General features: G+C 40.3%; 1 protein-coding gene across 12 annotated transcripts in view; it reads right to left on the bottom strand.

Annotated features, from left to right (window-relative positions):
• Window positions 1-16869, bottom strand: part of SH3GL3 (SH3 domain containing GRB2 like 3, endophilin A3) — a 117002-nt gene that overhangs the window by 55361 nt on the left and 44772 nt on the right. For 10 of the 12 annotated variants that reach the window (XM_070775218.1, XM_019983991.2, XM_070775217.1 and 7 more), the window contains exons 2-4: window positions 8549-8617; window positions 3427-3499; window positions 1020-1163 (exon numbers count right to left, since the gene is read on the bottom strand). In XM_070775218.1, coding sequence (XP_070631319.1) covers window positions 1020-1163; window positions 3427-3499; window positions 8549-8617 — 286 coding nt within the window. The remainder of the gene's footprint in view (window positions 1-1019; window positions 1164-3426; window positions 3500-8548; window positions 8618-16869) is intronic. The other 2 variants (XM_070775215.1, XM_070775219.1) reach the window with 1 other exon arrangement.

The raw sequence follows: 16869 nt of genomic DNA on the forward strand, positions 1-16869 counted from the left end.
TTACTCAGCCATGAAAAGGAATGAAACTGAGTCATTTTTAGTGATGTGGATGGGCTAAGAGTCTGTCATACAGAGTAAAGTAAATCAGAAAGAGAAAAACAAATATCATATATATTCCACATATGTGGAATCTAGAAAAATGGTCCAGATGACCCATTCCTGCAGGGCAGGAGTAGAGATGCAGACGTAGAGAATGGACATGTGGGCACGTGTGGTGAGGAGGGGAGAGTGGGGTGAATCGGGAGAGCAGCACTGACACGGACACGCGAGCCCACGTAAAACTGACAGCTGGTGGGAAGCTGCCGCACAGCACAGGGAGCTCGGCCTGGTGCTCTGTGACGCCCTAGAGGGGTGGGGTGGGGGGAGGGGGAGGGCGGGGAGGGGATACGTGTATACACATGGCTGGGACACGCTGTTGTACGACAGAAACTAACGTAACATTGTAAAGCAACTATCCTCCCCAAAAAAACAGTGGAAAGTACTGTGGAAGATTGTTTAACAACATGCACCGTGTTATAGTCAGTGGGAATAAGCAGATTACAAAAGGGAATTAGGGTATATATACTATAACCCCACTTTAATATTTTTAAAACTGTATATGAATAAATACAAGAATAAACCAAAGGTATTAATATAAAGAACAACAAACAACAAAGAGCGTGACCGGGCCCGTCACTGGGGGGGTAACTATGGGTAATGCTGCACCTTCTTTTATTTCACTTGCCTATGTTTTCTAAATGTCCTACGATGGACATGTATTATTTTTTAAATTTTAATTAGTTTAATTTTTGACCATGCCACGTGGCATACAGGATCTTAGTTCCCTGACCAGGGATAGAACCTCGCCCCTGCATTGGAAGTGCGGAGTCTTAACCACTAGACTGCCAGGGAAGCCCTGAACATGCATTTCTTGATAATAGGAAAAATTAATAAGGGTTGTTAAAATGAAGGTTTTGTGCATTACCAAAACTCGACGAAGGCTGCATGCTCAGCTCTCCCAGTGGCATGGTGATACTCACCAAAAGTGGAGCCTTCCCCGAGCTCCTTGCCGTATTTCAGCATGCAGTCGCCCAGCAGGCCCTCTGTCTGCGGGTACCCCGTAGTTTTCACCTGGCCTCGGATCTTCGACATAGTGTTCAGCATTCCTAGCTTAGCTCTGTATGCTTAAAAACATTATCATTTGTAATTCCTTAAAGTGGCACGGCAGAGTGACAGGTACATAGCATTTAACAAATGCGGCTGCGAAATCAAGGTCGCCCTGGACTCAATGTCAGAGACCTAGACAGGAAGGGCCCTGGGCGACCCAGTTTCTCACATGGCTTCCTAGATTATTAACTAGGATAGGTGCTAAGGGCCATGATGAGAAAAAGAAATTATGTTGACTCCCAAATAATACTATAGTAACCAGGCTATCATTACCCTACCCATGGCTAACTCACTGAGTCAAGACGCTGACACTGGGGAAGACATATTTTCCCAGGGATCGACTGCAAACTAAGAATAGAATGGCTGAGGTGGGTGTTTCAAACCAATTGGTGGTTAACACCCCGCCCCCCAAGAGTGTATCCAGACTGATGATCTTCAATTTCATGGTACCAGGGCACTGCGCAGCACACTCCTATTTTAGGAAGCAGAACCAGTAGGAGATAAACACTCCCATGGGGAACAGGAGTCTGTGTTGATGGTCCCTTGGGTGCAGCTCCACTTCTGGGCCCAAGGAAAATGGTGGGTGGCCACTAGATCCTTTCTCTGACCTAGGCCATGAGGGTTGACTAATCCCAGCTCTGTGCGACACACCATGCTAACTACTAGGACCTTAGAGAGACCTAAGACAGAGACGCCCTGGTGAACCAGTGGTTAAGACTCTGAGCTTCCACTGCAGGAGGCATGGGTTCAATCCCTGATCAGGGAACTAAGATCCCCCATGCCATTCAAGGTGGTCAAATAATAATTTTAAAAAAGAGACACTTAAGACATGCTCTGCCCTCAGGGAGTTCATACATAGTTCTTGGAAGGCAAAAACTCCAAGATGTCATTATACAAATAAAGTCTTATGTGGTATACAGAAAAGAAAATATAACAATATGCCGAATAAAGACGGAAAGATGCCCCCATCTCAAAAGTTCAGAAATAGTGTAAGATGGAATGCTTATGGTTTATAACCAACAGATAAAGGGTAGGCTGCTTTGACTGAAGAAGAAATTAATATAGAACAAATCAGGAAATACTTAGGGGAAAATGGTACTATGAACTGAACTCCAAGCTAAGGATCTGGGATTTTATTCTGCAGGCTAGGTGATCTTTGAGATAATTTTAAGCACTAATGGGATAGATTTTTATTTTCTCTGATTTTAATAATTACATATTTATTTTCATGTATTCTAGGCGAGTGCTTCCCAAACTAATGTGCCTACAAAACACCCAAGGATCCTGTTAAAATGTAGAATATTTTATCCAATGTATGTTTTTAGATTTATTTCCTAGATTTTCAGATGTTTGGATGTGTGCTGATTCCTACAGCCGAGGGAATCATAGTAATTATATACAAATAATAAATTCATACAAAGTAAAAGCAGATTTGGAAATCCACAGAATTCGAAGCTTGGACGCCCTCTGTTGGTCTCTATAATTTAGAACTTGGGAAAACTTCATCAAGGGAATCCTGCTTCAGTGCCTAGGAAAGACCTCCTGTCAAGAAGCTGCAGTAACAGTGGATCTTCTCGTGTTTCTCAGGTTTATCCGATTCACTTCATCAGCATTTGAGCCACGAAGTGAAAGCAGTTTCAAAGTCATTGACCCCGTTAGAACAGGATGGCAGAATTAAAAAAAAAAAAAAAAAAAAACAGAAGAAACAACTGAATAAGAAAGTATTGACAAAATATTCAGTGGGTTTCCAAAGCATCTCTTTGCTTAGAAAAGTGTCTTAGAGCTTCCAAGGTGGCACTAGTGGTAAAGAATCCATCTGCCAATTCAGGAGATGCATGTTCAATCCTTGGGTGGGGAAGATCCCCTGGAGAAGGAAATGGCAACCCACTCCAGTATTCTTGCCTGGGAAATCCCATGCACAGAGGAGCCTGGTGGGTCACAGTTCATGGGATTGCAAAGGATTGGACATGACAGAGCACACACGCATGCATGCAGAAGTCTCTTGCTCTGAGATCAAGACTCCATCCAAATAATGTCTCTACAGTTCACAGAAGTCTCTGCCCTGCTTGTCATCAGCTAAGAAACACTGCAACTACCTTTAGTCACTCAACTTTAAACTACTTAATTTCATTATTTGGACATAGAGGACATTGTTTCTAGATCATGTCAACCATACGCTCAGTAAATATTGGTTGTTAGAATCTGTGATGCTCAGTAAAACTCGGTTATTAGAATCTGTGAATGAACAACTGAATATTTCAAGACATTTTCTAACTTTACCTGGATTTGGCTGAAGATATTCTGTGGCTTTTGAAAGAATTTCTGCAACAGCTTTATTGGTAATGTCTATTTTCTTTAAAAAAAAAGAAAGAAACATAAAAATATTAATAAATGACAAACAAATTCAACAGAAAAACAAACAGAAGAATAAATTTCATTAAGTTAGTATTTATAACAACACTGTTATAATGATTTTAAATTCAACATTTTGGGTAGAGGGGATATTTTCTTAACTTTTAGATTCTGGGACATCCTTTCAATAATTGCTCCTCCCAATGACAGTGGAGAACACTAACTTCTTTTTCAGCATTAAAATGAATATTAATGTAATATTTAGGAAACTTGGAAAAGTTATTATGCTCCACTACATTATTGGATATACTTGAAGGTCTCTCAAAACCAAGCCAACCAATTCTGGACACTCTGGCTGTTGGTTAACCAGAAGATAAATGTGAGCACATAGAGTAAAGTTAATTATGCACATTTCAATAGCTTTATTTTATACCATCAATGGTCAAAAAGAGAATGTTTTAAAGTAAAAGGATATTCCACTCATGAGAACAATTTAAAAATCATCAAAATAATGAAAATAAATATTTGTTTTAGGTTTGATGTTAAGTTTGAGGGAATCCTACGCAATTTGGGAATTTGCCTAATAAGTTTGAGGGAATCCTAAGCAATGCATTTGTATTGTAGTTTGAAAACTCTAAGGGAATTTGCCTAATTATATAATGAGTTGGTGATAAATGTGTAAGCATTTCATCTGTTAAGTGTATGACTTAATGGAACCTAAAGTGAAGTTCACTAAAAATGATTGCCATTTTTCTATACTGAAGTTGTTCTTGTTTAGTCGCTAAGTCATGTCCAACTCTTTGTAATCCCATGGACTGTAGCCTGCCAGGCTCCTCTGTCCATGGGATTTCCCAGGCAAGAATACTGGAGTGGGTTGCCATTTCTTCCTCCAGGGGATCTTCCCGACCCAGGGATCAAACCCATGTCTCCTACATTGGCTGACAGATTCTTTACCACTGAGCAACAAGGAAAACCCAATACTGAAATTAATAAATATATGAATAAGATCCATATGTTTAGTTTAAGGCTTAAGACCTGGGTTTGAGATTTATAACTTTGTATAAATTCAATATTAATTAAAGCACAACTTGGAATGGTCATTCCATGTACACAATTCTCTTGGGACATGAAAAGTCACCAGGTATCTAAGAATCACCTCTGAAGGGTGAGGGTGAAAGGAGGTAGAGGCGAGAATTTTTTTTACTTAGACTCTTCTATTTCTTTGGGGGAAAAACGCCAAGAAACAAATGGCCCAAAACTCTGCACATACTGGCAGTGCTTCCAAGACAGCCCAGGAATCAATACAGGGAACGAATCCTTTACAAATGAGAGAGGATGCCACTAACCATGTTGGCAAATGTGGTCAATCAAGATAAACACTGAAAAAATAACTCATTGCATAAAAACAAAAAAAAATTAAAAACAAAACCTTGCTTCTAGAATAAGTGGAAATACTGGGGGTAGGGTGGGTATTGGAGAAGGCAATGGCACCCCACTCCAGTACTCTTGCCTGGAAAATCCCATGGATGGAGGAGCCTGGTAGGCTGCAGTCCATGGGGTCGCTAGGAGTCGGATACGACTGAATGACTTCACTTTCACTTTTCACTTTCATGCATTGGAGAACGAAATGGCACCCCACTCCAGTACTCTTGCCTGGAGAATCCCAGGGACGGGGGAGCCTGGTGGGCTGCCATCTATGGGGTCGCACAGAGTTGGACATGACTGAAGCGACTTAGCAGCAGCAGTAGGGTGGGTATATGTGTTCAGATTAAGGAAATGCAATGAAGGGGTTTCCCTGATGGTCCAGTAGTTAAGACTTCACCCTCCAATGTAAGGGGTGTGGGTTCAAACCCTGGTCAGGGAGCTAAAATTCCACATGCCTCGCAGCCAAAAAATCCAAAGCATAAAACAGAAGCAATACTGTAACAAATTTGATAAAGACTTTTAAATGGTCTACATCAAAAAAAAAAAAAGAAAAATCTTTTTTAAAAAAAGGAAGAAAATGTAATGTACATATCTCAGCAAACCACCAGGACATATGGGAGAAAGCAGAGGTGACAATTATTTTTGTAATGCCTCCCTGGGCATCTTTGGTGGCTAATTAACCCTAGAATTTCCATGTGTGTTGGTACCTACCTCTGAGGTGCCCCAAAGTCTAGGTTCTTGACACTCCCAGACCTCAGTCCTTACAGAGCTGCTGGCAGTCCTGGTTTACATACAATATTCTTTTTTTTAAAATTATTTAAAGAATCCACATCTGTCTTTGTATCTTTCTTATTCCCTATGTAGTTTATCTGTGTTTTCCCTTCTCCCTCTCTTGCTCACGCTTACTAGAAGTGGTCTTTCAAAAAAAGATAATTCTTGGTTTTATTGATTGATTCTACCTTTTTGCTGTTATTATTGTGTATTTGATTAATCTCTCATTTATCTGTATTGATTTCTTCCTTTCACCTAGAGTGATTTGTTTTGCTGTTATTTTCCTACTTTTTGGTTTGAATGATTTATTCATTCTCTTCCAACATTTATTTTCTATTAAATGCATTTAAGACAGCTACATATCACAGGTTTTGACACAGAGTTCTCATGACTAAGTGATCTTTAATTTTACTTTCCATTTCCTCTTGCACGTTCTTCCATTTCCAAACATCCAGAATTTGGAAACTATACCCTCCTTGCAATTCTTGTGTTCTACGATTTTACTTAGGAAATTTGTTTTTTTTTCTACAGTCCAGTAAATAATTGATTACTGAAACGGTTTTGAAGGAATTTGAAGTGAATATAAATTCTCAATTTGAGAAATGAAGACTATATTTACTTACAATCAAATTTATTAGTCATATTTTATGCAAATCCCCTATGGTCCTATTTATTATTGTCAATTTAATCTGTTATTTTATGGGAAAGCTATGCATTTTGTCAGTTCTCTATATTTTTCTGATTGCTTTTGCCCTCTATATTTAGATGCCATGTTATATGATGCATAACGTTATATGATGTCATAGTATTCTGATAGACCGCATGATACATCTTCCTATGTTTTAAAATCTTCTTTTTCCAGTTAGTATTCTTTTAGCCTCAGATTTTACTTTGACATCACTTTTATTCCTCTGTTGCATATGGTTAGCACTTGTCATGGAATATCTTCATTTGTTGTTGTTGTTCCATCGCTAAGTCGTATCCGACTCTTTGTAACCCCATGGACTACACCAGGCCAGGCTCCTCTGTCCACGGGATTCTCTAGGCAAGAATACTGGAGTGGGTTGCCATGCCCTCCTCCAGGGAATTCTTCTAACCCAGGGATCGAACCCACATTTCTCACGTCTCCTGCATTGGCAGGCGGGTTCTTTACCACTGAACCAACATTAACTTTGTCATGTCTACGTTATGTTTCAGGTGAGTCTAATATCATCTAATCCACCTGTTGTAGAAAGTCCTTAAAGCTTCTTGTCACCTATTAGATATTTCCACGCTTTTTGATGCTGTAATAAAACAGATAATAATTTTATTTCTATATTTGTTCTGTCACTCACTTGGGTTCTGCGAGGAAACAGAAGTAATCAAGAGAGGTTTCAGTCCATCAACTGAAACTAAAATTCCTGAAATGTGCTTTTAAATTTAACCTTTCAACTGAATCGCTTTGTTAGTAATAAAGTTGCATAAAATATCTTTATTTATCAAGAAATTTTAAAGTAATTTTAGGTATGCCAGTGATGTTTAAATGTTCTGTGTTTCTCATTCTTCCAAAACTGTTTCCAAAACCAAAACAAAATAAGCTTTCTGTCAAGGCATTAACATTTCTAGAAAATTAACTGTGCTCACCCAGAAACAAGAAACTCCCCAGAAGACAGTGAGGCCAGGTCCAGGGCATCCTGTAGAGGATAACCCCACACACACACCCCATGGCACAGTTCTGGGGCTGGACTCCCTTCCCCAGCATCTGCTGAAAGCCCTGCTACCTGCTACAGCCTGTATCCTCCATGTTACACCCAAGGAAGCCTTTCCTTGGAAAACAGAGAAAGCTCTGATTTCTCTCAGCCCTCTCTCATTGGGGGAGTCTGGTTATTAACACAGGGTTATGTTTAAAGGTCCCAAAACAAAAGGGAAGGGAACTGAGGAGATTGATAAGTAGTGATGGTCCCACTTCTGCCTCCACCTAAACTATTCATGGGCTTCCCTTGTAACTTAGTGATAAAGAACATGCCTGCCAATGCAGGAGACACAGGTTCCATTCCTGGGTCAGGAAGGTCCCCTGGAGAAGGAAATGGCACCCGCTCCGTTACTCTTGCCTGGGAAATCCCATGGACAGAGGGGCCTGGCAGGATATAGCCCATGGGGTCGCAAAAGAGTTAGAAATGACTTTGACTAAACAACAACAGAGAAGGACTTCACACAGGTGACCTGGAAGCTTGTTCAGAGACACGGAGGCCATAGTCTTCCTTTGGAATGTGATAACAATCATTTCTATAGTACACTCACGGGATTTTTTAAATGCTTTCACACATATAATTTTTTTTTTCATAGTTCTTAAAACATCCATGTGAGGCAAGCAGAGCACACATTATCATCCTTGTTTCACAGGTCACGAAAGTTTGAAACAGTTTATCCAAGTAGAGGCAGCTGGTTCCAGTGGAAGAACCAAGATAAAAATTGTTATGCAGCTGCTGTAACACATGGAAACAGAGTCCTCCACACATTAGATCAACGTTTACAGTATTTGAAGAGTCTTCTCCCACTAATACATTTTGACTCTCCAAGATACTTAATCACAATTACTTCGGCTGAAACTGTTCACCAAGATGGGCCATCTTTTGAGCATTCTGACTTTGTCCAGTAGAGGGCACCAGTTAGCCATAGCCCATCTCTCAAGGGCCAGCCAGCATCTTTATTTGAACTTGGAAGTAATGAAAGAACTGCCTTTTGGATTCCATAATCTACACTTTAATTCATACCTCCTAGACCCCCACTCTAACATCCTTTACGATACCAGTATATCTCATATCACAGTAAAAGTCAAATTTACGAGATAATTCACATTAAAATGTTCTCTTACCCTTTCCATATCCAGAAATTCGTCATCTAGTTTTGTTCCTTCAACACCACTTATTTTTTCACTAAACAGCTGTAGAAATAAACACAAGTAATTGTTTGTACAATCATTCGTTATCACAGTATTTGACTCAAATTATTACCAAAAAAAATGTTCAATTCCAAATTGTTGGATTTTTTGGACGAAGTCCTTTAAGAAAATCATTGGAGGGGATAACCATAGTTAAGAATATGGGAAAATACACATTCCTCACTCTTTCAACAGACACCTATTATGCACCTACTATATGTAAAACACCAGAGAAGGCAATGGCAACCCACTCCAGTACTCTTGCCTGGAAAATCCCATGGATGGAAGAGCCTGGTGGGCTGCAGTCCATGGGGTCGCAAAGAGTTGGACACGACTAAAGCGACTTAGCAGCAGCAGCATATGTAAACACAAGGCAGTTTCTCTAGTAGAAACATAAATAAGATCTTTTATCTTTGTTGCGGCAAGTGGGATCTTTACTTGTGGCATGTGAGATCTAGTTCCCTGACCAGGGATCGACCCAGGCCCCCTGCATTGGGAGTGTGGAGTCTTAACCACTGGACCACGTTATTTTGAACACACTAAGGTTCATTTGTGTTAAGGAGGAGATGGAGAATGAATGGCGTAACTGATTTAATAAGGTATGAGAAGTATCTGCTTTATGTAATTAGTGGTAACTATTAAAAGCACAAAACAACTAATACACATATAGTACTATGAGTTATAACATAATATCCATACCAGCACATCAGTGGAAAGTCAATGTTTTCCTATCCAAAAGAAAACAAAGATAAAGGATATTCAGGAGAACATAAAAGGTGATAAGTGGAAACTACAAAATTAAGATAGTAATCACAAGTCCAAGAAGGTCAGTAATCATTATCCATGCAAATAAGTTCAACACATGAAAGGATAATTAATGGAGTCGATTTTTAAAATCCAGCTATATAGAGCTTTTAAGAGACATACCTAGAATGCAACACACAGGAGAGTGAAAATATTAATAGACAAATTATCTTGTTGTTGTTTAGTTGCTAGGTCATGTCTGACTCTTTGTAGCCTGACAGGCTTCTCTGTCCATGGGATTTTCCAGGCAAGGATACGAGAGTGGGTTGCATTTCCTTCTCCAGGGGATCTTCCCAACCCAGGGATTGAACCCAGATCTCCTGTATTGCAGGCAGATTCTTTAGCATCTGCAGCCATGAAATTAAAAGACACTTGCTCCTTGGAAGAAAAGCGATGACAAACCTAGAGAGCGTATTAAAAAACAAAGACATCCCTTTGCCGACAAAGGTCCATATAGTCTAAGCTGTGGTTTTTCCAGTAGTCATGTATGGATGTGAGAGTTGGACCATAAAGAAGGCTGAGCGCTAAAGAATTGATGCTTTCAAATTGTGGTGCTAGAGAAAACTTGAGAGTCCCTTGGACTGCAAGGAGATCAAACTAGTCAATCCTAAAGGAAATCAATCCTGAATATTCACGGGAAGGACTGATGCTGAAGCTGAAGCTCCAATGCTTTGGCCACCTGATGTGAAGAGCCAACTCATTGGAAAAGACCCTGATGCTGGGAAAGATTGAGGGCAGGAGGAGAAGGGGAAACAAAGGATGAGATGGTTAAATAGCATCATCAACTCAATGGACATAAATCTGAGCAAACTCCCAGAGATAGGGAAGGACAGGGGAGCCTGGCCTGCTATAGTCCATGGGGTCTCAGAGAGTCAGACACAACTTAGCAACTGAAGAATGACAACAAAATTAATAAGGAGAGACCTGATCTAATAATAAATGGAGCAATTCACCAAAATTCTGGTATAATATAATCTACCTAACAGCATAACTTAGAAAAAAAATAAAGCAAAAACTGAGAGAAATAATTGAAATAACAAATCCACAATCATTAAGGAGATTTTTAGCACAACTCTCTCAGAAAACTGGCAGATCAAACATGATTAAAAGAAAATAACTTGGAAGAGATACATAAAATATGCACAAATATATATATCCCTCCAACTAATAAACAGATAATATATAGTCTTTGCAAGTACAGATAGAACATTAGAAACAGTGATCATTTACTAGGTCACAAATCAGTCAATACCATACAGAACACATTTTAAACCACAATTCAATTAAATTAGAAATCAATCCAATATAAATAAATATGCAGGTATAAAGTTTTAGAATTCAGTACTAAATAACAACGAGTTTAAAAGGAAGTCCCAAGAGGAGTTATCAAAAAAAATTAATAATGAAGATATATCAAAACCTGTGAGATGCAGCAAAATCAGTGTTTTGAAATCAATGTGTTACTTTAAATTCATTTAAAAAAAAAAACATCTCCATGTTTCAAACGGATACATGTCATTCAATCTAATTCAACAAACATCTGAAAGTCTACCAACTAGGTCAATATGCTAAACGTACAAAGATCAATCAATCTAAATACATTTCAGGGCTTCCCTAGCAGCAGCAGCTGGTGGCTCAGTGGTAAAGAATCTGCCTGCCAATGCAGGGGACATGGATTCAATCCCTGGTCCAGGAAGATCCCATATACCGCAGAGCAACTAATCTCATGCACCACAACTACTGAGCCTGTGCTCCAGAGCCCGGGAACCGTAACTGCTGAGCGCACATGCTGAACTACTGAAGCCTGTGCTCCGTAACAAGAGAAGCCACCACAGTGAGAAGCCTGAGCGCTGCAACTAGAGGGTAGCCCCTGCTCACCACAATTAGAGAAAAGCCCGTGCAGCAACGAAGACCCAGTATAGCCAAAAATAAATAAACTTCCTTAAATACATTGCAACCACTTACACTGAGAAGCAGAAGTAAATGGCCGTAACACAATGAGATGCAGAATAGAGAGAAGCACAATTTGTTCTTCAAACCCAGACGGAGGAAAGCAAATTAAATGGATGAGAAGGTGCCAAGAAATTCCCAGAACTGACCAGAAGGGGGACAAGGAGATTCATTAGGAGATAAGGGACACACACACAGTGAAGAGGCAGACAGTGGAAAAGTGTCCAAATTTTAGTCTAAAACTCTATCTACCCTCTTCAGCCTTAAACACTAGTAAGCCCTCACCGATCCAGCTTCTCCATCACAAACACTGCATCTGACCTGGGCTTGCAAGATGGAAGTAAAGAATCTAAGATACACATAGCTAAGGAAATGTGTCTCCTGTTATCTTCCCCTTGTAAGAAAAAGGATCATGTTGCCAATTAAACCTGTCCCAGGATGGCACCCCACTCCAGTACTCCTGCCTGGAAAATCCCATGGACAGAGGAGCCTGGTGGGCTGCGGTCCATGGGGTCGCTAGGAGTCCGACATGACTGAGCGACTTCACTTTCACTTTTCACTTCCATGCATTGGAGAAGGAAATGGCAACCCACTCCAGTGTTCTTGCCTGGAGAATCCCAGAGACGGGGGAGCCTGGTGGGCTGTCGTCTATGGGGTTGCACCGAGTCGGACACAACTGAAGTGACTTAGCAGCAGGATGGCCTGTTGCTATAATCAGAGATGACACTCTTCATTCACCATCTACTTCTTGGTGGGCTCCAATTTAATCAATAATGGGAAAATAAAAACCGTTTTCAAAGACTACAACAGAGCAGTGATGCAAAAGACATTTATTTGGGAGACATGAAGTTTTTGCTTTTCATCTAGATGTGTTGGGGTTTTAGTGGTAAATGTTAACACAGCCTTGGACTTCTGCTTGTGCAAAAAAAAGAAAAAATATCTGTTTTCAAAGAACTCTTGGCTTCTCCAACTTCTTCCCTTTTATGAAGCAAGAAATTAGACAGCAAGAAAGCCAGAACCTAGGAGAAAACGTAAAGAAGCAGATTTTATACCGCAGGATGCCAGAACGTGCTTTGGAACCATATTTGCCAACACATGTGCCACAAAACACCTGCTGCACGGGATACGAGGGAGAGTCGTACAAAGGAACAGCTCCTTCATCATGTCCTTGGAAACGTGGAGATAAACAAAATTAAGCAGACCTCTACTCAAAGAGACTTTTCAGAGACTTTAAAGTGGAAATGAGCACTGTTGATTTCCAAGGGGGTGCATGTAAGATAGAGCATTTCCCACCCATCTCTGGTCATGGGAGAGGTCTCAGCCGAATAGTATGTGCTTTGAGAAGCCCTGAACCAAAAATCTCACCTTCTCTACTGACTCCTTTTTTTTTTTTTTTTTTCTCATTCAACAAGTCAGTAGTCATGTCCTGCTGTTATCAGCTTGGAAAACAAGACAATACTCAAGTATAAATCTAAATCATGAAGGTTATTTGTAAGTTGTTAACATTAGGAGACGAGCACAGGGCACTTGTGAGTTCTCTGTGCTAGTTTTGCAACTTTTCTGTAAGTCTAAAAATATTTCAAAATACAAGATGATTTTTAAAAATCTCTGAAGGCAGCAGAGAGCAACCAAGGCAATCAGGATCTCAGAGGCCCAAAATCATGAAGAAGGGAAACGCACTGAGAAGAGCAATACATTCACAGCTGCCTTTTCCCTTGGGGGAAATTCCTGCAACACGTGATATAAAAGCTAAACAGAAAGCCTCAGCCTAGAACCTGCCGCATCCTTGCTGGGCTGGGAAGAGGGAAACTGAAGTGCACTGTAACCTAGGAAATCAGGCTAGAAGAGGCCAAAATTCCAGGGAAAGAAAAAAGGACATAAAAGAAGTAAACCCAATAGGCTGTGTGCAATTTTCTCTAAAGGCTTTTGACAATTCTTAAGCTGCATATGCACAAGGCAAGATGCTTGGCTACCAGCAAAAAGTGGCTGCTAGAAGGCTAAAGATCTAAGTGGAGATTTCTGCATTATCACAGTGATCAAGAGACAAAATTATAGAGTTCAAGATGCCCAAAAACAAGGAACCTCAGTAAACACCCTGGGTTTTTGGTTCAAATCCTGAAGGCCTAAAGGCCTAAGACTAACTGCAAGGTCGAAAGAGATGGGCCCTCACAAAGCCTGATATGCAAACTTGACTTTGTTCAGTCCCTGTTTGCATCAAGGTTATTGACCTTTACCCTCATTATGTGGCAGAATCAAACTTTCTCTCTGGAGGAAATCTTCATATACAGCATCTACCATTAAAATAAAAAAAATCATTTATCATGCCAAGAGACTGAACCAAACAAGTGAAAATTAAGGGAAAAACAATAATCCAGTAGGCAATCCCAATACTGACATCAAAAATTATCTTTAAGATAATTATGACTGGCAAACCCACAGCTAATATCATACTCCGTTGTGGAAAAAATAAAGCTATCCTTCTAAAATTAGAAACGAGACAAGGATGTTCACTCTCACTACTCTTATTCAACATGGTATTGGAAGGCCTCTAGTTAGGCAAAGAGAAGAAATAAAAGGCATCCATATTGGAAAGTAAGAAGTAAAACTGTCACAATTTTCAGATGATGTGATTTTGTATATTGAAAACCCTGAAGATTTCACTTAAAAACTATAGAGACAATAAATACAGTAAAGCTGCAGGGTATAGTATCAATATAAAAAAGTCTGTTGCAGACGTAGAGAATGAACTGACCATTGTTGGCAGGAAGGATGGGGGAAAGGGATAGTTTTATTCAATTCACATAAAATTTAAAAACAGAAAAAACTAACCCATGATGATAGAAATAAATGTAATGGTTATCTTTAATTCAGGGTTACCAGGGAGCATTTCAAGGAGCTGGTCACGTTCTACATTGTGAATTGGTTTTGTGGACGTGTTCACGTTGTTCAAATACATCAAGCTACATATGTGTGAGCTGTCACTTCCCAGTATGTATATTTTATTTCAATTAAAAAAAATGCTTAACTCACTCTCCCATGAGCCCTGCATTCAATGCTTTCAATATTTGCAATTATCACATTTTCATGATTTATTTATCCACAAGGAAGCTTAATAAACAATACTGGTCCACTTCTTCCTCCCTTGTCTCAATAATAGAAATAAAGTTCATTGTCTGACTATTTACATCTGGAAGGGTCTGCTTCTTAGAACTGTGACTAAACCATACAGAATCGAATCACCTAGATTCAAAAGAACAAAAAGCCTGTAGGCTATTACATGGTATTGCATCCACTGTGCCCTAAATGCTGCTTTCAGTTTAATTGGTACAGCAGCAGGATAAAGAAATTAACAAATGTCAACAAGAGAAAGGAGATAGATAAAATACCTACAGCAAATGTTGCAGACATTGAATCAAGATGGTGGCTTGAACACACACATCTTCCTCTTCACTGTACCAAATACCTTTAAATAAACTTTATATACATATAAAAAGAGAGGCATATGACACATACATAACAGTACTGAAAAACAAAACGTGTGCTAGCAGCAGATCAGAAATGGTGAGAAATTCCTAGAAGACAGAAAGCAGATGGGATCAGCAAGCTGAGGAAACAGACCAATATAGACATGGCAGAAAACCACTCCCAAGATAAAAATTAATACAGAGAAATTCCAAGTCTGAATAAAATGAGCACAGATAGAACACAGTGGGCTCCCAAGAACTCATCCAGAGACTTGATAAAAGAACCATATAGAAAGCTACAAGGATCAACGAAAACTGTCTAGCCTGTCCCCATTCCCACATCTGTACCCGAGGGCAGGGTCTGCAGTTACTCCATTTTTGGTTCAAACCCCTGACATACTGCTGATTAGAGAATAACTGGGCAAATTATGGAAGTTCTCTGTGCCTCCAATTCCTTATCTGCAAAATGTAGAGACATAAGCGTTATTACATATATATAGTCAACATTATATATGTGAATATATATAATATATATATTATATAATCGATATACATGGGTGCGTGTGTGCTAAGTCATTTCAGTTGTGTCTGACTCTGCAACCCTACAGACTGTACCCTCCCAGGCTCCTCTGTCCATGGGATTTTCCAGGCAAGAATACTGGAGTGGGTTGCCATGCCCTCCTCCAGGGGATCTGCCCGACCCAGGAATCAAACCCACGTCTTCTGCATCTCCTGCACTGGCAGGCAGACTCTTTACCACTGTGCCATCGGGGAAGCCACAGCTATAATAACTTGCAGCCAAACTCATTCCTACTTGATAGACCTTAGTATTGATACACCTTGAATGGTTCTATTCAACCTGCTCTCACCAATGACCTTTTAGTTTCTAAACTCCCAAAATAAATTTTCACTCTTCACTAACATGGGCTCTCTGGGTATTCTGACTCTATTGACCAACCTCTTCCTCAGAGTTCCTCTTTTCTTGGCCTGTGGAACCTAAGTCTCTTCTCTTTCATCCCTGGATACTCCTTTATTACCACTGAAGTTATTTTTTTTTCTCATCCTACACACACTCCTCCCCTTCCTACCCGCAATTCATCAGCCACTAAGTCCTATCCCACATCCCAAACATCTCTTGATTCCATTGCCTTCTCTCTGCTTCCACAAACACATCCTCTGTTCAGGCCACTACTCTGAGAACCTCCCAGCTGGGCTCTTTCAGCCCCTCCTCCACACTGCTGCCAGTCAGCTCTCCGAAATGGCAACTGAATAATGTCATTCCCCACACTGATTCAGTGGCTTCCTCATGCCTTTAAAATAAAACCCACCTCAGCTTCCCTGGTGGCTCAGCGGTAAAAAATCTGCCTGCCAATGCAGGAGACACAGGTTCGATCCCTGACACAGGAAGATCCCACATGACACGGAGCAACCGAGCCCATGCGTCACAACTACTGAGCCTGAGCTCTAGAGCCTCAGGAGCTGCAGTTACTGAGCCAGTGTGCCAAAGCCTGAGCCCTTGAACCTGAGCTACACAAGAGAAGCCACCACAATGAGAAGCCCGCACACCGCAATAGAGAGCAGACCCTGTTGGCGGCAATTAAAGAAAAAGAAAAAAGCCCATGCAACAAAGACCCAGCACAGTCAAAAATAAATAAATAAAATTATTTTTTAAAAGAATTAAAAAAAAAAATAAAGCTCTTAACAAATTAAAAAAAAAAAACAAAACCCATCTCCTTAACATAGTGGACCACGTCCTTCATGATCTGACTGCTCCAGTCACTTTCCCACCACTCTTGATCAACACTGCACACAACTTCCTTTCTAATCCTGAGTCCCTTGGAGTATCCTGCCCTTTCCAGCCTTTGCACATGCTATTCCCAATGCCTCGGAAGGCTTTTCCCATCTAGCTAACCCCTAACGAGGCTTTAAGGCTCAGTAAGTGTCACAAGGATGACCTAGCTGGGTGCCTCTCCTGTGACCCCTTCACACAGTAAGTGTTAACACAGCACTTACCCCACTGCACTGTCAGCCAGCCAC

The sequence above is a fragment of the Bos indicus genome, chromosome 21, assembly GCF_029378745.1.
Source record: "Bos indicus isolate NIAB-ARS_2022 breed Sahiwal x Tharparkar chromosome 21, NIAB-ARS_B.indTharparkar_mat_pri_1.0, whole genome shotgun sequence".
Lineage (NCBI taxonomy): Eukaryota > Metazoa > Chordata > Mammalia > Artiodactyla > Bovidae > Bos > Bos indicus.